Source organism: Aedes aegypti, chromosome 3, assembly GCF_002204515.2.
Source record: "Aedes aegypti strain LVP_AGWG chromosome 3, AaegL5.0 Primary Assembly, whole genome shotgun sequence".
Classification (NCBI taxonomy): domain Eukaryota; kingdom Metazoa; phylum Arthropoda; class Insecta; order Diptera; family Culicidae; genus Aedes; species Aedes aegypti.
In genome coordinates this window covers 297,717,146-297,734,480 of record NC_035109.1, presented here as the reverse complement: position 1 = coordinate 297,734,480, position 17,335 = coordinate 297,717,146, and the positions used below count along the sequence as shown (strand labels likewise).

General features: G+C 38.6%; 1 protein-coding gene across 6 annotated transcripts in view; it reads right to left on the bottom strand.

Moving 5' to 3' along the window:
* Nucleotides 1-17,335, bottom strand: part of LOC5571875 (formin-like protein CG32138) — a 314,369-nt gene that overhangs the window by 19,432 nt on the left and 277,602 nt on the right. For all 6 annotated transcript variants that reach the window (XM_021853950.1, XM_021853953.1, XM_021853955.1 and 3 more), the window contains exons 6-8: nucleotides 3,889-4,181; nucleotides 3,374-3,826; nucleotides 3,205-3,306 (exon numbers count right to left, since the gene is read on the bottom strand). In XM_021853950.1, coding sequence (XP_021709642.1) covers nucleotides 3,205-3,306; nucleotides 3,374-3,826; nucleotides 3,889-4,181 — 848 coding nt within the window. The remainder of the gene's footprint in view (nucleotides 1-3,204; nucleotides 3,307-3,373; nucleotides 3,827-3,888; nucleotides 4,182-17,335) is intronic.

Sequence of the window (17,335 nt, the reverse complement as noted above, 5' to 3'; positions counted from 1 at the left end):
AACGTCGGGTATGTTGGACGGAGTCGACGGAACGATTGGTTCGACGAGGAGTGCCAGGAGGTTTTGGAGGAGAAGAATGCAGCGCGGGCAGTCATGTTGCAGCAAGGGACCCGGCAGAACGTGGAACGCTGTAGACGGAAACGGCAACAGCAGACCCACCTCTTTTGGGAGAAAAAACGCCGCCTGGAGGAGATGGAACAGCTGTGCCGGTCTCAAGAAACGCGTAAGTTCTATCAGAAGCTTAACGCATCCCGCAACGGCTACGTGCCGCGAGCCGAGATGTGCAGGGATAAGGATGGGAGCATTCTGACGGACGAGCGTGAGGTGATCGAAAGGTGGAAGCAGTACTTCGACGAACACCTGAATGGCGCTGAGAGCACAGGCAATGAAGGACGAGACAACGGAGGAAATGCCTTCGTCAGTACTGCGGAAGATGGAAACCAACCAGCCCCCACTTTGAGGGAGGTTAAGGATGCCATTCATTAGATTGTGAGAACTTTCGAGCGATCACCATTCTGAATGCGGCCTACAAAGTATTATCCCAGAACATCTTGCGTCGTCTGTCAAATCTTGCGTCAAGCCGGCTTCGATGACGGCCGATCTACAACGGACCAGATCTTTACTGTACGGCAAATCCTCCAAACATGTCGTGAATACCAGGTACCAACGCATCACCTTTTCATCGATTTCAAGGCAGCATGCGACAGTATCGACCGCGTAGAGCTATGCAAAATCATGGACGAGAACAGCTTTCCCGAGAAGCTCACGAGACTGATAAGAGCGACGTTGGAAGGTGTGCAAAATTGTGTGAAGGTTTCAGGCGAACACTCCAGTTCATTTGTATCCCACCGGGGACTACGACAAGGTGATGGACTTTCGTGCCTGTTGTTCAATATTACGCTAGAAAGTGTTATGCGGAGAGCCGGGCTTAACAGCCGGGGTACGATTTTTACGAGATCCAGTCAATTTGTTTGCTTCGCGGATGATATGGACATCGTCGGCCGAACATTTGAAAAGGTGGCAGACCTGTACACCCGCCTGAAACGCGAGGCAGCAAAAGTTGGACTGGTGGTGAATGCGACCAAGACAAAGTACATGCTAGCTGGTGGGGGCGAACGCGACAGGGCTCGTCTAGGTAGCAATGTTACGATAGACGGGGATACTTTCGAGGTGGTCGACGAGTTCGTCTACCTTGGATCCTTGCTGACGGCTGACAATAACGTTAGCCGTGAAATACGGAGGCGCATCATCAGTGGAAGTCGGGCCTACTATGGCCTCCACAAGAAGCTGCGGTCAAAAAAGATTCACGCCCGCACCAAATGTACCATGTACAAAACGCACATAAGGCCGGTAGTCCTCTACAGGCATGAAACGTGGACGATGCTCGAGGAGGACCTGCAAACACTTGGAGTCTTCGAACATTGGGTGCTTAGGACGATCTTCGGCGGTGTGCAGGAGAACGGTGTGTGGCGGCGAAGGATGAACCACGAGCTCGCCCAACTCTACGGCGAACCCAGTATTCAGAAGGTGGCCAAAGCTGGAGGGATACGATGGGCGTGGCATGTTGCAAGAATGCCGGACAGCAACCCTGCAAAGATGGTGTTCGCTTCGGATCCGTTTGGTACAAGAAGGCATGGAGCGCAGCGAGCTAGGTGGGCGAATCAAGTGCATATCGATTTGGCGAGCGTGGGGCAGAACCGAGGATGGAGAGATGCGGCCAGGAACCGAGTATTGTGGCGTGAAATTGTTGATTCAATGTTATCTGTGTAGATGTTAACTAAATAAATGAAATGAATGTCAGTCACGAACTTCTTGGATACAAGGTTTTGGGATCTACAAGTGTAACCAGCGATATTTTGGGGGATTATGAACAAGGTCGTGGATAAATTTTGGAGTAATATTAGCTAAAAATTATTGGCACAACTCCTGAAATAAGTTCAGTGTTCAGAAAAAAATGTAATTTTGAGGAATTGTCGGAGGAATTCTTAGATGTGTCTCAGGAGAAGCATCTGATGGAAAACTTTTTAGAGGTATCTTCACAAGAACCTAAAGATTTAAACTAGAGAAAATTTATGTCGTACTCCTTGGAGAAATCCTTAAAAAAACTCTCAGGAATTCCTTTAGTCATTGCTTGTGAAATCTCTATAATAATTTCTGTTGTAGATTTATTTAGAGATTCTTTTCTGGATCCGCGGGCAATCCAGCTCAGGTTAATCCAAGATTTCTATACGGCCAACAAAAAAAAAAACGTCGCCAACGGAATTTTTAGTTTAGTAGAGTAAAGTGGGGCAAAAGTTCGAGTGGGGTAAGAGTTTCTTTTTAAGATTTCTAGCTCAATTCAAAGCAAATCTTATAAATGTCATAGTGGTTTGAATGCTATTCAAGTAAGAGACATTCAATTCAAATATCATAAAAATCGATTGAGATTTGGAAAAGTTATGGCTATCTGTTGTTTTTCGACGTGAATATTGTAATTTTTGGTCGAACTTTCGTTGCATGGAACCAAATGAAGATAAAATCTTTTTCAATATTTTATGAGAGGGCGTTTCTAGGCCTATCATAAGGTTGCTTTGAGGTGTATTAGTTTTTGCATAAATGCTTGAAAACAATTTTTGGCCCATAGTGGGGCAAGAGTTCGAATCAGCGGGACAAAAGTTCGACCCATGTATAAAATCACGGAAAATTTTGCAAATTGCCTAAAATCCACATATTATCTTCAAATTTAATTAAATTTGTCTGATCTTGTGAAAACTGTCACCAATTTTGACATTTCCACATAGTTTTGCAAAAAACTGCTATTTTTGAGTATATTACAATTAACCCGGTTTTGGGCAATTTTTAGATGAAAATTTAGTGTGTATTTTTTGTCAAACTTAAGTTTACAGCTGGTGTAAAGTATGTCTGTCATTAAAGGATCGATATTTTGTGTTTTAGCCAGCGAACTTTTGCCCACACTAGATTCGAACTCTTGCCCCACCGGTGGGGCAAAAGTTCGAATAAGACAATCAATTTTTAAACTTTTATAACTAAAAATGGGTAAATATTTTGACAAAAGTTTGTTCAGCAAAATTATAGTCAATATGTTGAAGGTTCACTGTATGGTATTTGTTTTGTTTTAACTGCTATTGTTTTCCTGGAAACTTTGATTATACCACTAAGTTCGAACTTTTGCCCCACCTTACTCTATATCATTATTTCTCTTACCTTGAATGCTCTCACAAATCGGACTAGTAGCGAGAAGAATGCATTGGCATCGGCATTCCTGGACGATTCACCGAAGTATTCGATGCACTCCTTGAACGAATCCTGTGTGTTAAAAGAGTCAAAATATTAGTACACTTCAAATCATACCAATCGACCTGTGCCAAATTACCTGCGCAGTTTTGCAGTCCGTTCGAATTTTCTTCAGCTTCTCCTCGGAGTTGTTGAGGAAATCTCTCAGCACGTGATTCTGCGTGCCCTTCCCTCGCAGGTCGGCCTCCTTCCGGACGGCTTCCATGCCCTTCTCCAGTTCGTTCACGTCGGAGATCAGTATCTCCAGCGAGACCTGTGCCGCCTTATCGATACAGAACAACTCCGAGTCGAAGTTCATCAGCTCGGGGAACTTTTGCCGCACCGTTGCCACGATGTAGTGCATTAGGCTCATGCGCTTGTCGTTGGACTTAGTGTCCAGCAGGGTGTCCAAACTTTGCAGCTTGAACCCGTAGGCCGGACCACGTTTGCTGCTGTTGAGATAGTTGCCGAATGCCAGGATGACCTCGAGCACAGATCGGAACTTTTTCGACGATTTGATCGACGACGAGGCGGAGATGATGGCGTAGATTTGCTGTTTTTGATAAAAAGGTCATGAGTAATGCTTGAATCCTCACACCAGAGAAATGTTCTTACCGGGTTGATGAGATGCAAACTGTCGAAGAAGTTTCCAATGTAGTTCATAATCGACAGTTTGGAGGAGATCCGTTCGACCTTGGTCAGCTGCAGCATGAATTTGTCCTCCTCGCTCAGCAGGTTCAGATCCTTCTTCTCTATCACATATTCCTTGTACATCTTCTGCTCCTGGTCCGTGGGGACCATCTTTTGCAGCAGTTCGACGTTTTCCAGCGACAACTGCTTGAGATCCAGGTTGTTGATCGCCTTGATGACAATGTCGACGGGCATTTCCAGCTTGCGACGAGAGATTGCTAAATGGATAGAATTGAGGACAATTAATTCATCAATAAGTTATCAAATTAGATGGTCATGATGTTCTGTAAAGTTGTAGAGAAATTTGAAGACTTTTTTAAGTTGATATGAATGAAATATATTTCAGTTGTTGAATGGTAACAGTTAATATTTAAAATGGAATGGATAACAGTTAATATTTAAAATCATTTTAAGTACCGTAAAATGGGGTGAAGTTGATCACTTTCGAGCGATTCTGTTCTGCAACTCCTAGTAGAATGCATGTATTATTATCCAAATATTTTTAAAACATGTACTGGTTGGATATCTATCAAATTATACAAACAAAATTTCAACGAAATGTTCACTTAATAACAAAATCATTTATTTTAAATCAAAAAGTGAAGTTTTTGATTCCGGGGTGAAGTTGATCAATCATTGCGATAAGTTTCCTAAAATAAAGAGATATGCTATTCACTAAATTTGGGGTTACTGAATCTGGATCAATCCTCAAAAAGCTTACAACTTAATGATATATCGGTCAATTTTTAATTTGAATGTTGGAAATTACAGAACACAACACATTAAACGCCTAAAGGTATGCAATTTTCTTTGAAATTTGCAACTCGCGCACAAAAAAGTAAATTTTTAACACAGAGAATGATTGTTTATCCACGATGCAAATTCAAAACTGGATTTACAGAATATATCTGCAATGTAAGAAACAGTTTATTTAAATGTAGTATTTATATAGCCTTGTCAATAGTCGATTGTTTGGAGAAGAACCCTTCAACAGTTCATCAAACATTCCATAAAAAATCTGTTTTCCCATGGTATAATTATCTTGAATGTCAAACCGAACTTAGGAACATCAAGGGCATTCATCAGGTAATACGAGGTCACAAAAATTGTGCTAATTGGAACCGAATCATAGATCTCTAGACAGTTTATACATGTGGGTACGTGAATGATCAACTTCTCCCCACTGATCAACTACACCCCGAATTACGGTACAAAATATACTTATTAGAAAATTGGCAACACTGTTCGAGAGATACGTGATCGTGAACGTAGTGTGCACCTCCCATTCCACCAATGATTCTTGGTAAAATTTCAATATATTGTCGAATGTATTTATGTGAAAGTATATGAATATAGTATGTATCAAGTCTTGCGAGCTCGTGTGAAACATTTTTGGACCACAATAATGGCTTGGACATTTGCGATGTTTAGATACAGGACGCCGGGACCCTTAGTATGCGATCTCGGACAATCAACCCATGTTGATTTCCAAACTACGTCAAATAAAACCATATCTAAACGACAAACAACACTGTTTCATCAAATACATTGAAAAGGTACATCTGGAACATTCTGGACTTATTAGGGTCGATTGGGGTTTTATCACTAGTCCCGGTAGGGCAGTGGCGTAGCTAGAGTTTTTGGGGCCCGGTGCAGAGGTAGGTTTGGGGGCCCTTCGAATAGAGGTTTACAAAATATGCCTTTTACTATCGAACTCACATAAAACTTCAACATTTTTTTGAAAACGTTTAACATTTGAAAGAAAATTTCATGATTTAAGGGGGCCGATAAAAGCCCACCCAAACGAGGGCGTAGCCAGAACTTCCGCCAGGAAATAGTTTTTGATGCAACATTTTATGGAATCGATAAATATAAATGGAGCAATTGCTTCAAAAGTTTCTGTATGTTTCTGTTGATTGGATCTTCTTGAATCTTCGTATTCTTGAATAACTTTCTGTAATGTAATAGGCGAACCAGCTGCGAAAGCTTAAAACCTATATAATATAGAGACACAAAAAAAAAAACTTTCTGTATGTTGTGCGGTGTCTAGTAGTATACTAACAATTATTTCTAGTTAAACTCTTGGAAGACTCGTAAAAAATATCGTGGAACGATTTGCCAGATATTTTGGTGAAATCGCAGGACATATTCTGGAAATTCATGTCTTGCGCAAATCACTGAAATGTTGTTGTTGTGATTTTCGATACAGATCAAGGAGACAATCAAGATAAAATGTTTGATTTTATTATAAATATTATTTTATGAGGAATTCTCAGCGAACCTCATAGAGGTATCCGTAAAGATAGTTTCAGAATAAACCTTGATAAAAAAAAACATGCCGAGATTCTACCAAAGAAAATTTTTAAAACTTCATAAAAATTCCTTAAATTCTTGGAATTGTTTAGAAACTTATAAAAGAAGTCTTAGAAGAATTCTTGAAAAAACAACTGGTAGAATTTCTAAGGAGTTTCTGGGGAAATCGCTGCTTTTATTAGTTGAAGAACTTTTTGTAATATTGGACGAATCCAAGAAGAAATCCCTGGACGAAAAATGAAGGATGAATCCAAAATGATTTCCTAATATCTGAGGAATTAAAACTACTTAGATGAATACAAAAAAAAAATCCTCAGATAAATTTTAAGAGGTATATTTAAATAAGTAAAAAAAAAATCATGGGAGAATCTCTGGAGTTATTGGTAAAGGAATACTTAAGAAAACAACGGGATTTCTTGGTCAAGGGTACGCCAAGAAATCAAGTCAGTAGTTTTCAGGAACATGCTCAGAGGTCTCCTAATACTTAGTTAAAAACTTGATAAATTCCTAGAACGATTCCTGTAGGGATTCTTCAAGAATCATGTGGCAATTTCTCTACAAATCCCATGTATATATAAGAACGCTACATAGATTTTGACTAGCAATATTATAGTGGATCTACGCCAGAGGTATTTTTTTAATTGCTAGAAAAATCCTTGTGGCGTTGCTCTGAATATTCGGTACATGGAACTGCTTCAATGGATTTGTTGCTAATGTTGATTCTGAAGAAATCCAGTTAGAATTTCTGCAAAAATTCCTGAAAGAAATCGAAAACGAATTCTTGGAAATATGGTCTCGTTTTTTCAACGAAATCTTAGATGAATCTCTGGATAAGTTTAATATAAAAATATTGGTAAAATCCACGGCATTATTTCATATAAATTACTACGATTTTTTTTTTTGAAAGAAATATCGTAATGAATTAATTGAAGTCACCCGAGAATAAATGTGGATGTTTTGTTTGGTAGGTACTATTGGATATTTAAAAAATAATACCTGCAGGATTGATTTTCAATGCTCTCAGGGGATTTCCTAGGGAGCTTCTCGAATATATAATAGCTTTCATGTTGTTTTTGAGATTTGTATCCTGGTTTTCGTCAAAATATAGCAATAAATTATCCAGGTTAAATTACTTTCAATGTATGCTATTACCAGTATCCATGATAATACCGCTTTATGTACAATGCTGAGCAGGGAAAAACAGAAAAGCATCGATGGATCAGATGGGAATGTGACCGGAATCATTTAATAGTAGGAGATAGGAGAACATTAGTTCGGGCCGCAGTCATTCAACAAAAAAACACAACTTAGATGAAACAGGAATAAAAAAAAAGTAGGGTGCCTGTACCAATGGTTGTAATGTACCAGTAGATTGGACTATGGAATAAAACGTACATTTGTCGATAAAAACGACATGTGCTATTTTTGATGAATAGATCACCTCTAGTTTAGTCGATTTGCCAAATTTCAGCTTTTTATTTTATCAAAAAGTCATGTAAATAAATAAGTTTACGCAAAAAATTTGCTTCCTTGCACCAGTAGTTGCCGTCGTGTTCCAGTAGTGGATCAACGGATGGAAGCAGTTTTTAAAATGGATGTATAAAAACGAAGAAAAGTCCCAGAGATGATCTTTATACTTCATTCGAAAGATATTAGTTGCTGTTCCGAGGGAAAAATGTTAAACCTATGTAAAAATTAACCATTTTGTTTAAAATTCCATGTATCATTACCAAACGCCTACTACTGGAGCACTAGCGCAACTACTGGAACACGTGTACCAATAGTGGCTCAAGCGATTTTATGTTGAAAAATTAGTTTTATCACTCTTTTTATATTTTTCCCATATAGTAGAGCTTGAAATCTTTCTGCTGACGCCAGTAGATCTCTGTTAAGGCTGTTCATTATTTTGTTATGATTTTTTATAACTTAGGTAGTCCACTAATGACACTGGCGCCCTACATGAGATAAACAAACTTTCCTTTTCTCTTTTTCCGTCGCCCACGTGCTATAAAATTTTTGACATATCTCAGTTCAGGGACTAATAACGAGTAGGCCACTTATCGGCCGAATAGTTCGCAGTGGCTTTTGAGTGGGCCTTAAGGATATTATAAAGCAAAGCCATGTAAAATAACTGCATAGGTATTAGTAAAATGTGCATTTTACACATAACGATAATATTTGTGTGACGAAAATTATGTTACAGCAACATCCGTCCCGGTGCAAGGAAACTATTATCCCTATTCTAATGACTCTATTCAAATCTAGCTTTCTTCTGGGATATCTTCCAACTAAATGGAGGCAAGTCCGGGTAGTGTTTATACCGAAATCTAATAAAAAAGATAAAACAGCGCCAAAATCATTTAGGCCAATAAGTCTTACATCAATATTTTTAAAAATAATGGAAAAGCTTATAGATGAGTACATTAAATCAAATATACTTAAAAATAAGCCATTAAGTAGAGCTCAATTCGCTTATCAGACTGGTAAGTCGACACTTTCAGCTCTCAATTCGCTGGTTTCAAAAATTGACAAAACTTTTGACACTAAGGAGATACTATTGGCTGCTTTTCTCGATGTAGAAGGCGCGTTTGACAACGCTAGTTTTACATCGATGAAAAACGCCATGAGAAATCGAGATTTCCCTGAAAAAATGATTGAGTGGATAGAAGAGGTGCTATCTAGAAGGGAAATATCAGCATATCTAGGAGATTCAGTTGTAAAGGTAACAGCTGTTCAAGGCTGTCCGCAAGGGGGAGTTCTCTCTCCTCTTCTCTGGTCTCTGATTGTTGATGACCTACTTGTAAAGCTAAAGCTTCAAGGATTCGAAATAATTGGATTTGCAGATGATATTATTATTATAGTCCGCGGAAAATTCGATAAAACTGTTTCCGAGCGAATGCAAACAGCACTCAACTTAACCTTAGGATGGTGCAATAATGAAGGATTAAGTATAAATCCTGATAAAACTACAATAGTACCGTTTACAAGAAGACGTAAAATCTGCATTTCAGCTCTCAAAATAGGAGATACTAAACTATCCTTATCTCTTAGTGCCAAATTTGTAGGCGTTATATTAGATTGTAAGCTTGTTTGGAATAAGCATATAGAACAACAGATAGAAAAAGCAAGAAATGCTTTCTGGGGCTGCAAAAGAACCTTTGGTAAAAAATGGGGTCTGAAACCGAAGATGATATGCTGGATCTATTCGGCCATTGTTAAACCCATTATTTCATACGCATCAATTTTTTGGTGGGAAAAAACCAAACAAGTCGCTACTCAAGCTAAGTTAAATAAACTACAAAGGCTTGCTACTATTTCAATTACTGGGGCAATACGAAATACCCCTTCAAATGCGTTGAACGCAATGTTAAATCTTCTTCCACTTCATGACTATATACAAATGGATGCAGTTAAGAGTGCTATCAGAGTCAGAAGGTCCTTAGATAGCGCTGATAGTGAACTAAAAGGACATATGACTATATTGAAGCACTTCAAAATAAGTCCAGTGTACTTAGTGAACGAAGATTATATGTTGAAGCGTAACTTTTTTGATCATCGTTTTTGGGTTGCTGATGTAACTCGCCAGGATTGGGACACAGGAGGACCAACTTTCCGATCTGGATCATTAATTTTTTTCACTGATGGTTCAAAACAAGATAACATGGTAGGGTCAGGAGTGTTTGGCCCAGGAGTAAATGTATCTTATGCACTGGGAAGTTGGCCAACAGTTTTTCAGGCCGAAATTTATGCCATTCTTGAATGCGCTGACATTTGTCTTAAAAGGCGCTACCGGAATGCTAATATATGTATTTGTTCGGATAGCAAAGCAGCCCTGAACGCTTTGAAGTCTAGAACTTACACATCAAGACTTGTTTGGGAGTGTTCCAAGCTACTGCAGCAGTTGTCCTATCGTAATAAGGTTAATCTATATTGGGTTCCTGGCCATTGCGGAATAGAAGGAAATGAAAAAGCTGATCAGTTAGCAAAACAAGGTTCTTCCATGCAATTTATAGGGCCTCAACCGTTCTTCGGAATGGCCTCTTGTGCTCTGAAAATGCAATTAAAGAGCTGGATGAAGGCAAAAATCAAACTAAACTGGAAGAACGCAATGGACTCTCGTCAGTCCAAACGATTCATCGAACCAGACGCCTATCAAACGCTGAGGTTGTTAAACCTCAATAAACACGATCTAAGTACTTATACTGGCTTATTAACAGGCCACTGCCCCAGCAAACGTTACCTTAAAATTATAGGTAAATTGCCAGAAGATATGTGTCGTTTCTGTAAATTAGAAAGCGAAAGCACTGAACATTTGTTGTGCAAGTGTGTTGCACTATACCACAAGCGTTGTAGATATTTAGATAAAGGCTTGCTAGAGCCTAATGAAATTCAGTACTATCATCCAAAACAGGTACTACATTTTATCCGAAACGTAGTACCTGATTGGGATGCACGCCAATAGCTGTGGAGATAGTTACTTCATAAAGAAACATATTTCTACAGTACGGCAAAAACAAAGAGGATAACACCACAATAGATCAACTTAATGGTCGCAGTGGTATCATGTCCCCACAGAGGAAAAAAAAAAACATCCGTCCCAGTTTACAGAGCAGTGTTGCGGATATTGCAAATTGAATTTTCCTAGTAAATGAAAAGTTATTGAAAAATGCATTTTTAATTATGAACCAACATTTCGGACGAGTATTTTACAATAGATACATATATTTTAAATTTTATGGCAACACTGCAACTTAGTCACCGCCTTGGTTGTTTACATTTCGCAAAAGTAAAATCTGGGTTTTCACTGCAGTTAAACGCGATTTCCGATGCTTTCCCGAGATTTTGCTCATGATAATGAATAATATGGTGATCAATTATCACAGTGATAACATTTTTGAATTTCTATGTGTGAAAATGCTCAAAAAAGAAGTTTAAAGAAAGTTGCCAACATGTGTTTAAGAAGATTGGAAGAAATGGCAGTTCAGGTGCGTGATAAAGTTGCAGTATTTGAGCCGATATGAGCGTATACTTGAGTTTTGGCGAATAGTTTTATAGTATACGAGTAAACAGTAGCCGGTTTGCATTGCAACTAAGAGGTAAGAGTGATGATTATGAATATATCTCATACGTTGTAATCTAACAAAAACGTACACCTCTGGTCTCACGTTTATACTATGGAGAAGGTCTCTATACCATTTCTAATGATAATGAGAATGGTTTAGATAGTAAGAAAATATGTACAAGCAAAAAAAATAATCAATGCTTCAGATTTTTGGAGGCCTACATACGAAGTATTATATAAATATGAATATTTTTGAATTCAACATAAATTCTGAATCATCAACATCTTCGAAATAGATATCTGGGCCTACTTAAAAATCTACATCAGGACCGCTTTTAGCTATTAGAAGGCTCAGTTTTCTCATGCGTGCAATCGATTGCACTATACAAAGAAAAAAAAAACTTACAAAACAAATATTTGTGAAGGCCCCTGAAATATGGAGGGCCAGAGTCCCGGGTCACGTGGGGCCCTCGGCTCATTTTAATCCTAAGGATAGTCTGTGGCCCCTCTACATCGCTTATCCAAGTATCCTCCAAAACATATGCTTGCCATACTTATTTTCTTCTTGGGATCTTACAAATTGTCAGTTTCCTACAAGCTATGTCAATCTTTTAATCCTATGAGAAATCCGTACTGCGATTTTGGGGCCCCTAGGAGCTCGGGGCCCGATGCGGACCACACCCACCGCACCCCCCTAGCTACGCTACTGCGGTAGGGCGTCTGTACCAGTGATAGAGGTAATAGTAACGGGTTGAGCAAGAAATAACCGCCAGAAAATAACGGAAGCCCCTTTTTTTCTTATCTGAATACGTCATTCGAAAGCTTTTCTGTTCTATATCACGTAAAAAATAATCTTAGAACGATAAAATCACTGAATCTTTCAAAAAAGCAAATGCCATTGCATCCATTACTGAAAAATGTTCCAGTAATAGTGGTATTTGCTAACGTATGTACCTATAATAGTGGTTTACATTGATTTTCTATTGAAACTCGCTATAATAAGAACGCTCCACTATTGTTGGAGCAAAGAAGCAAATTAAGGTTTTTAATTGTTTTTTTTTACTATTTCCTTACTAATTTCAAAAAACTTTTTATACACATTCATATCATTCGATCAAGGGCTTGGAAAAATACACATAAAAATAAAAATTGCCTATAATACGCTTGAAACCGCACTATAACTATTATTGGTACACACACTACCATTGGATCAGCCACCCTATTTGGTTCCGGAATTTTAATTCATATAAAAAAACAACGAATTATCACATAAATGAAGACTTTAGGCGAATTTTCATCACGAGAAATATAAAATCCAGCTGTTTCGTTAAGGTAAAACCATCGGAAGCTAAATTTGAATATATTGTGCTAAAACTCAGGTTTAGTAACAAAGCTCAAATGATTAATTTTTGAAATTTTGATTCCATTGAGAAATTTGGAAAAAAGGACGGAAGATAATCTTGGAATGTTTCTGATGAATCCTCACAAAATTCTTATCATTATTCTTTTACACACTAAGCTCAACAGCTCAACAGCTGAACAGTTCGGTGAAATAAAACACCGTAGTTCCGTCGAAATTTTACGGATTCTGGTGATTTTTCACCGAATACTGTAAAAATTTACCGTACTCCGTTAATTTATTTCACCGAACTGTTCAGCTGTTCAGAGATTTTACAGGAATCCGTAAAATAATTTAAGTGTTTAGGATTCCCATTAGATTCCTCGAAAATTCTCGCTGATGCTCGAGGGTTCTCATCAGAATATTCTCAGGATTCTAATCAAAATCTTCTCTGGGGCTTCAGAAATCTTCCCAGGATTCTCATCAGAATTCTTTCAAAGTTCTCATGACAGTCCTCTCAAAATTCTTATCAGCATCGATGCCGAATTCCCATCAGAATCGTTCCAGGAATCTCATCAGAATCGTTCCAAGATTCTCATCAGAATCTCTACAGGATTTTCATATGAATGCTTTCATGATTCTTATCGAAACTCTTCCAAAATTATCTTCAGAAAACTTCCATGATTTCCATCAGAAACCTTCCAGTTCTTCTAACCTTCGTGGGCTTCGTGGCCTTGCGGTTAGCGGCGTCAGTCGTCTAGGCGTATTGTGCCACGGGGTGTGGGTTCGATTCCCGCTCCAGTCGGTGAAAACTTTTTTTGCCTAATGTTAGTGATCGTTCAGTCTGTGCAGCCTATGTGCTGAAGACGGTGTAAATTGTCTTTTCAAGATTTTCTTCAGAACCCTTCCAGGGTTCTTCCCAGAATGCTTCTAGGATACTTAACAGAATCCTTCCATGATTGTCAACAGAGTCTTTTCGGGATACTCAAGGGAGCCCATCCAGAATTCTCAAATTCTCTTCCAAGATAATTATCAGAACTCATCAAGGATTCTCGTCGGAATCCTTTAAATATTCGCAACAGAATTCTTCCAGGATTATTATAAAAACCCTCCCAGAATTCACATCAGCATCTTTCGAGGATTCTAATCGAAATCCTTCCAGGATTCTAATCAAAATCCCTCAAGGATTCTTACCGAAATATTTACAGTATTCTGATTAGAATCCTTTCTGAATTCTCAGCAGAATTCTTGTTTGATTTTTATCATGGATTTTCAACGGAATCCTTCCAGAATTCACATTACATCTTTTCACGACTCTTATCCAATCGTATCCTAAAATTTTTAATGAAATCCGTTTTTTATTTAATAACACGAAAGAGCATGTTACTCTAACAACTATAGCAATTTTTCCCGCTCAAAGAATGGCTATAGCATGTATAAACTTAAATTTAAAAATTGTGTCCATAAATGAACCTTGACACTTTTGATCATGTTTGACGTTCGCTTAGTCGACAAAAACACCACAGGGGTTTTAGTTCGACCACTGGGGTTGTTCCTATCTGACATTTCGTAAGGGACACGGAAAACAAAATACACTCAAAATTTGAGTTTAAGCCACAGGATGTGACAAAATCTAAAAAAATGTTTTTTGGGCTTAAACCAACGGAAAACATTAGAAAATTGAGTAAATATGTGTTTTTGGCCTAAACTTAAGCGTTTGGCACTAAAATTGGGACAGGCCTTTAGGACCCTATTCTCATCAGAAACATTGCAGAGATCTCTTCTGAAATCAGGATTTTCATCACAATTCCCTTTCAGGAAACTTATCAGAAACCTTCCAGGGATTTCATTAGAAGCCTTCTAGCATTCTTATCTGAATCCATTCAGAATTCTCATCAGCTTCCTTTAGGATTCTTATTAGAATCTGTTCAGGATTCTTATTCGGCGCTCGAAAATCAGTTGCAGGTTTGAGAAGCTGTCAAAATGCTTTGCATTGTTATTCACGGAATCCACAAGCAGACTTGTTTGATGTTTCAGTGATGCTGTAGATCGTTGCACGCCTGACCTAACCTCGAAACTCCATATAAAAAAATGTCAACAATTCCAGCAGTGAGTGTCAAAGAGCAGGACAGTCAATTAAGCGTGATGAAAGAGGGACAAAGAAGGAGAATTTTTCGTGACGTCACCATGCACTCTTCTATATTTAGTCCGAAAAAGCACATCATAATGGGGAAAGAGTACACATGTCACATCAAACGTCAAAAAGTAGACTTGTGATTCCGTTAAGAAGTTTTCCCTTCATAGATCAAAAGGCGATTTCTTTGACTAGCGCTTCATACAAAAAAACGCAACAGAAGAGGTTAATGTGACTCAGTTATTGATTAAAGAGGTGGTAATCAAACAGATCCTCTCAATGTTAGATAGGTCTTTTTGTAATGTAGCGCGAGATACATTGTTGGTTGAAATATTTCATAAATCATATTTTCCCGTTCTGACCCAATCTCACCCCTAGACCCATTGTCACCCCCCCATCGACGGTACTTATATTAATATGATACCGTACATGTACCTAATTGGCCACTTTCCCCAGAGCGGTTCCAGGTGTATATTGGTCAGAGCATCTAATGGTTCTGAATATTTTGCCGAAAGCATCATTTTGAAGTTTGATGCTCACTTGAATATAGTTCCGGTTGATATACACATGATTGGAAATTCAAACGTGGCTGACCATATTTTACTAGTTTGCAAAAATGTCCATATATCGAAAGATTTACAACGAATCTTGATGCGTCCGCCTGCATTAAATCTTTAATTTTTTCTTGAAAAAATGTGAACATTATGGAATTTTACAGCGCACAAAATTACAAGTAACAGAAAAAATGCGATTTGGAAATGACCTCGGAAAATCCGGAACATTCCAGTGTCCAGTGTCTGGTAGCCAATATGCATAGCCAAGCAAATTATTGAAACTAGACCAAATTTCTCATCGAATGCTTCTGGATGTATCCAATTTCATCAATTTTTCTAAAAGTTATGAGCATTTGAATTTGGGCAAAATTTTGCCTATCTCAATATTTTTTTCTATCCCCTGTATTATACTAAATTTGGTTTTCGTTTACGTACAGCTATTCCACTTAACAACGCAAAAATATAGGCATTTTCATTACAATTCGATTGGGACCCAACCCTGTTTCGACTTTTTGTTGTGATGTTTGACTGTTTTGTTGTGAATTCAAAAATATATAGGGTCAAACGGTTCAAGATTGAGCACCCTAAGGCCTACCTAAACAATTTTATGTTGGTAAAATAATAATCATAAGTAATTTCTTCAACTTCTAATCATCAAAAGTTTTATAAGTGAAAAATAGGTAGTTTTCCAAAAAACACTTGAAAGAATAGCTGTCTAAACTATGGTCAAAAATAATCCGGGGCAAAAAGATGAAATTTACTTTAGAAAACCATTATTTTTCAGTGCTTGAAATGTCCGAAGATATTATCTTGAACTTCTGATGGTCTTTATTTCCATCTAATTTAACTTTTAAGCTATTATTAAAAAAATACTTTCTGTGGGCGGCAGTGTTGGCATTTTCCTCAGTGTGAGAAAGTGCGGTGCATATTGCTACACACGCTCTTGCTTTCAGAGTGAGAGCGCACTCATATGCTAATATTCACCACCACTGATGTTGAGCGCACTGACCAAGTGAGAAGAGAGAACACTTGGAGGTCACTCAGCACTAGCATGCACTAGGGTGTAAATAAAGAGCACCAAAAATTCTCTCCGGTGATCGCATTTTGTTCACCACAGTGAGCACCAAGGTAAGCACTGCAGTGTGCGCTCTACAATTTGCACTGGCACTGGAGTGTTCACTGTGGTGATTGATTTAAAAGGTCGCTGGGATGGTTGGATGTCTGTTATGAGGAATTGATGATAAAGGGTGCATCCATGTAAGGATACGCATCCCTACGTATTGATACGGAAATGATTCGTTCCCAAGCGTAATTTATCTGAAACACCCCCTCGCTCGAGCGGTGTACGACGAGAGAGCATTTATTTGTAGTGATATAGTTTTTTATGGAGGAGCGCGCACCGGAAGGTTAGATATTAGCGCATGCTCAAAATGACACGAGATCTTCCGTTGAAGAAGAAACTGCCGTGGTTTTGCTCCCTTTTAAGTTTAGTCTTATGGAACGTTTTGAAATTAGTTAATGGACCCTTGGCAGGTTCCGTACTTCATTTACGCGAAATATTTATTTCGCGCATACCACAGCATAACGAAGCTGAGGGATTGTATCACCGAACATGAATTAAAGCTGGAGAGCGCACTCTATTTCGTGCATTGCAGTGCCGCACTGGCGAGAATGACGCTGGTGAGTTCACTGGAGTGAAAGATCTTGAGCGCGCGCAAAATTTATTTCACCTGTGTGGTGAGTTTTTGATTTCTCTTTGCTCTCGCTACACTCAAACTCGCGCGCTCTTGAATGCTTGGTTCACTACAGTGAGTGTATGTATTTTCTCTCAAGTGAAGCGACTGCATGCTCCTCAGTGTGACTGATACACTTACACGCTAGTGCTACGCACTAGTGAAATGCCATCACTGGTGGGCGGTATTGTATGCAATAGGGGCAATCTCGAGCGGCTGAAACAACCGGATGTCGCC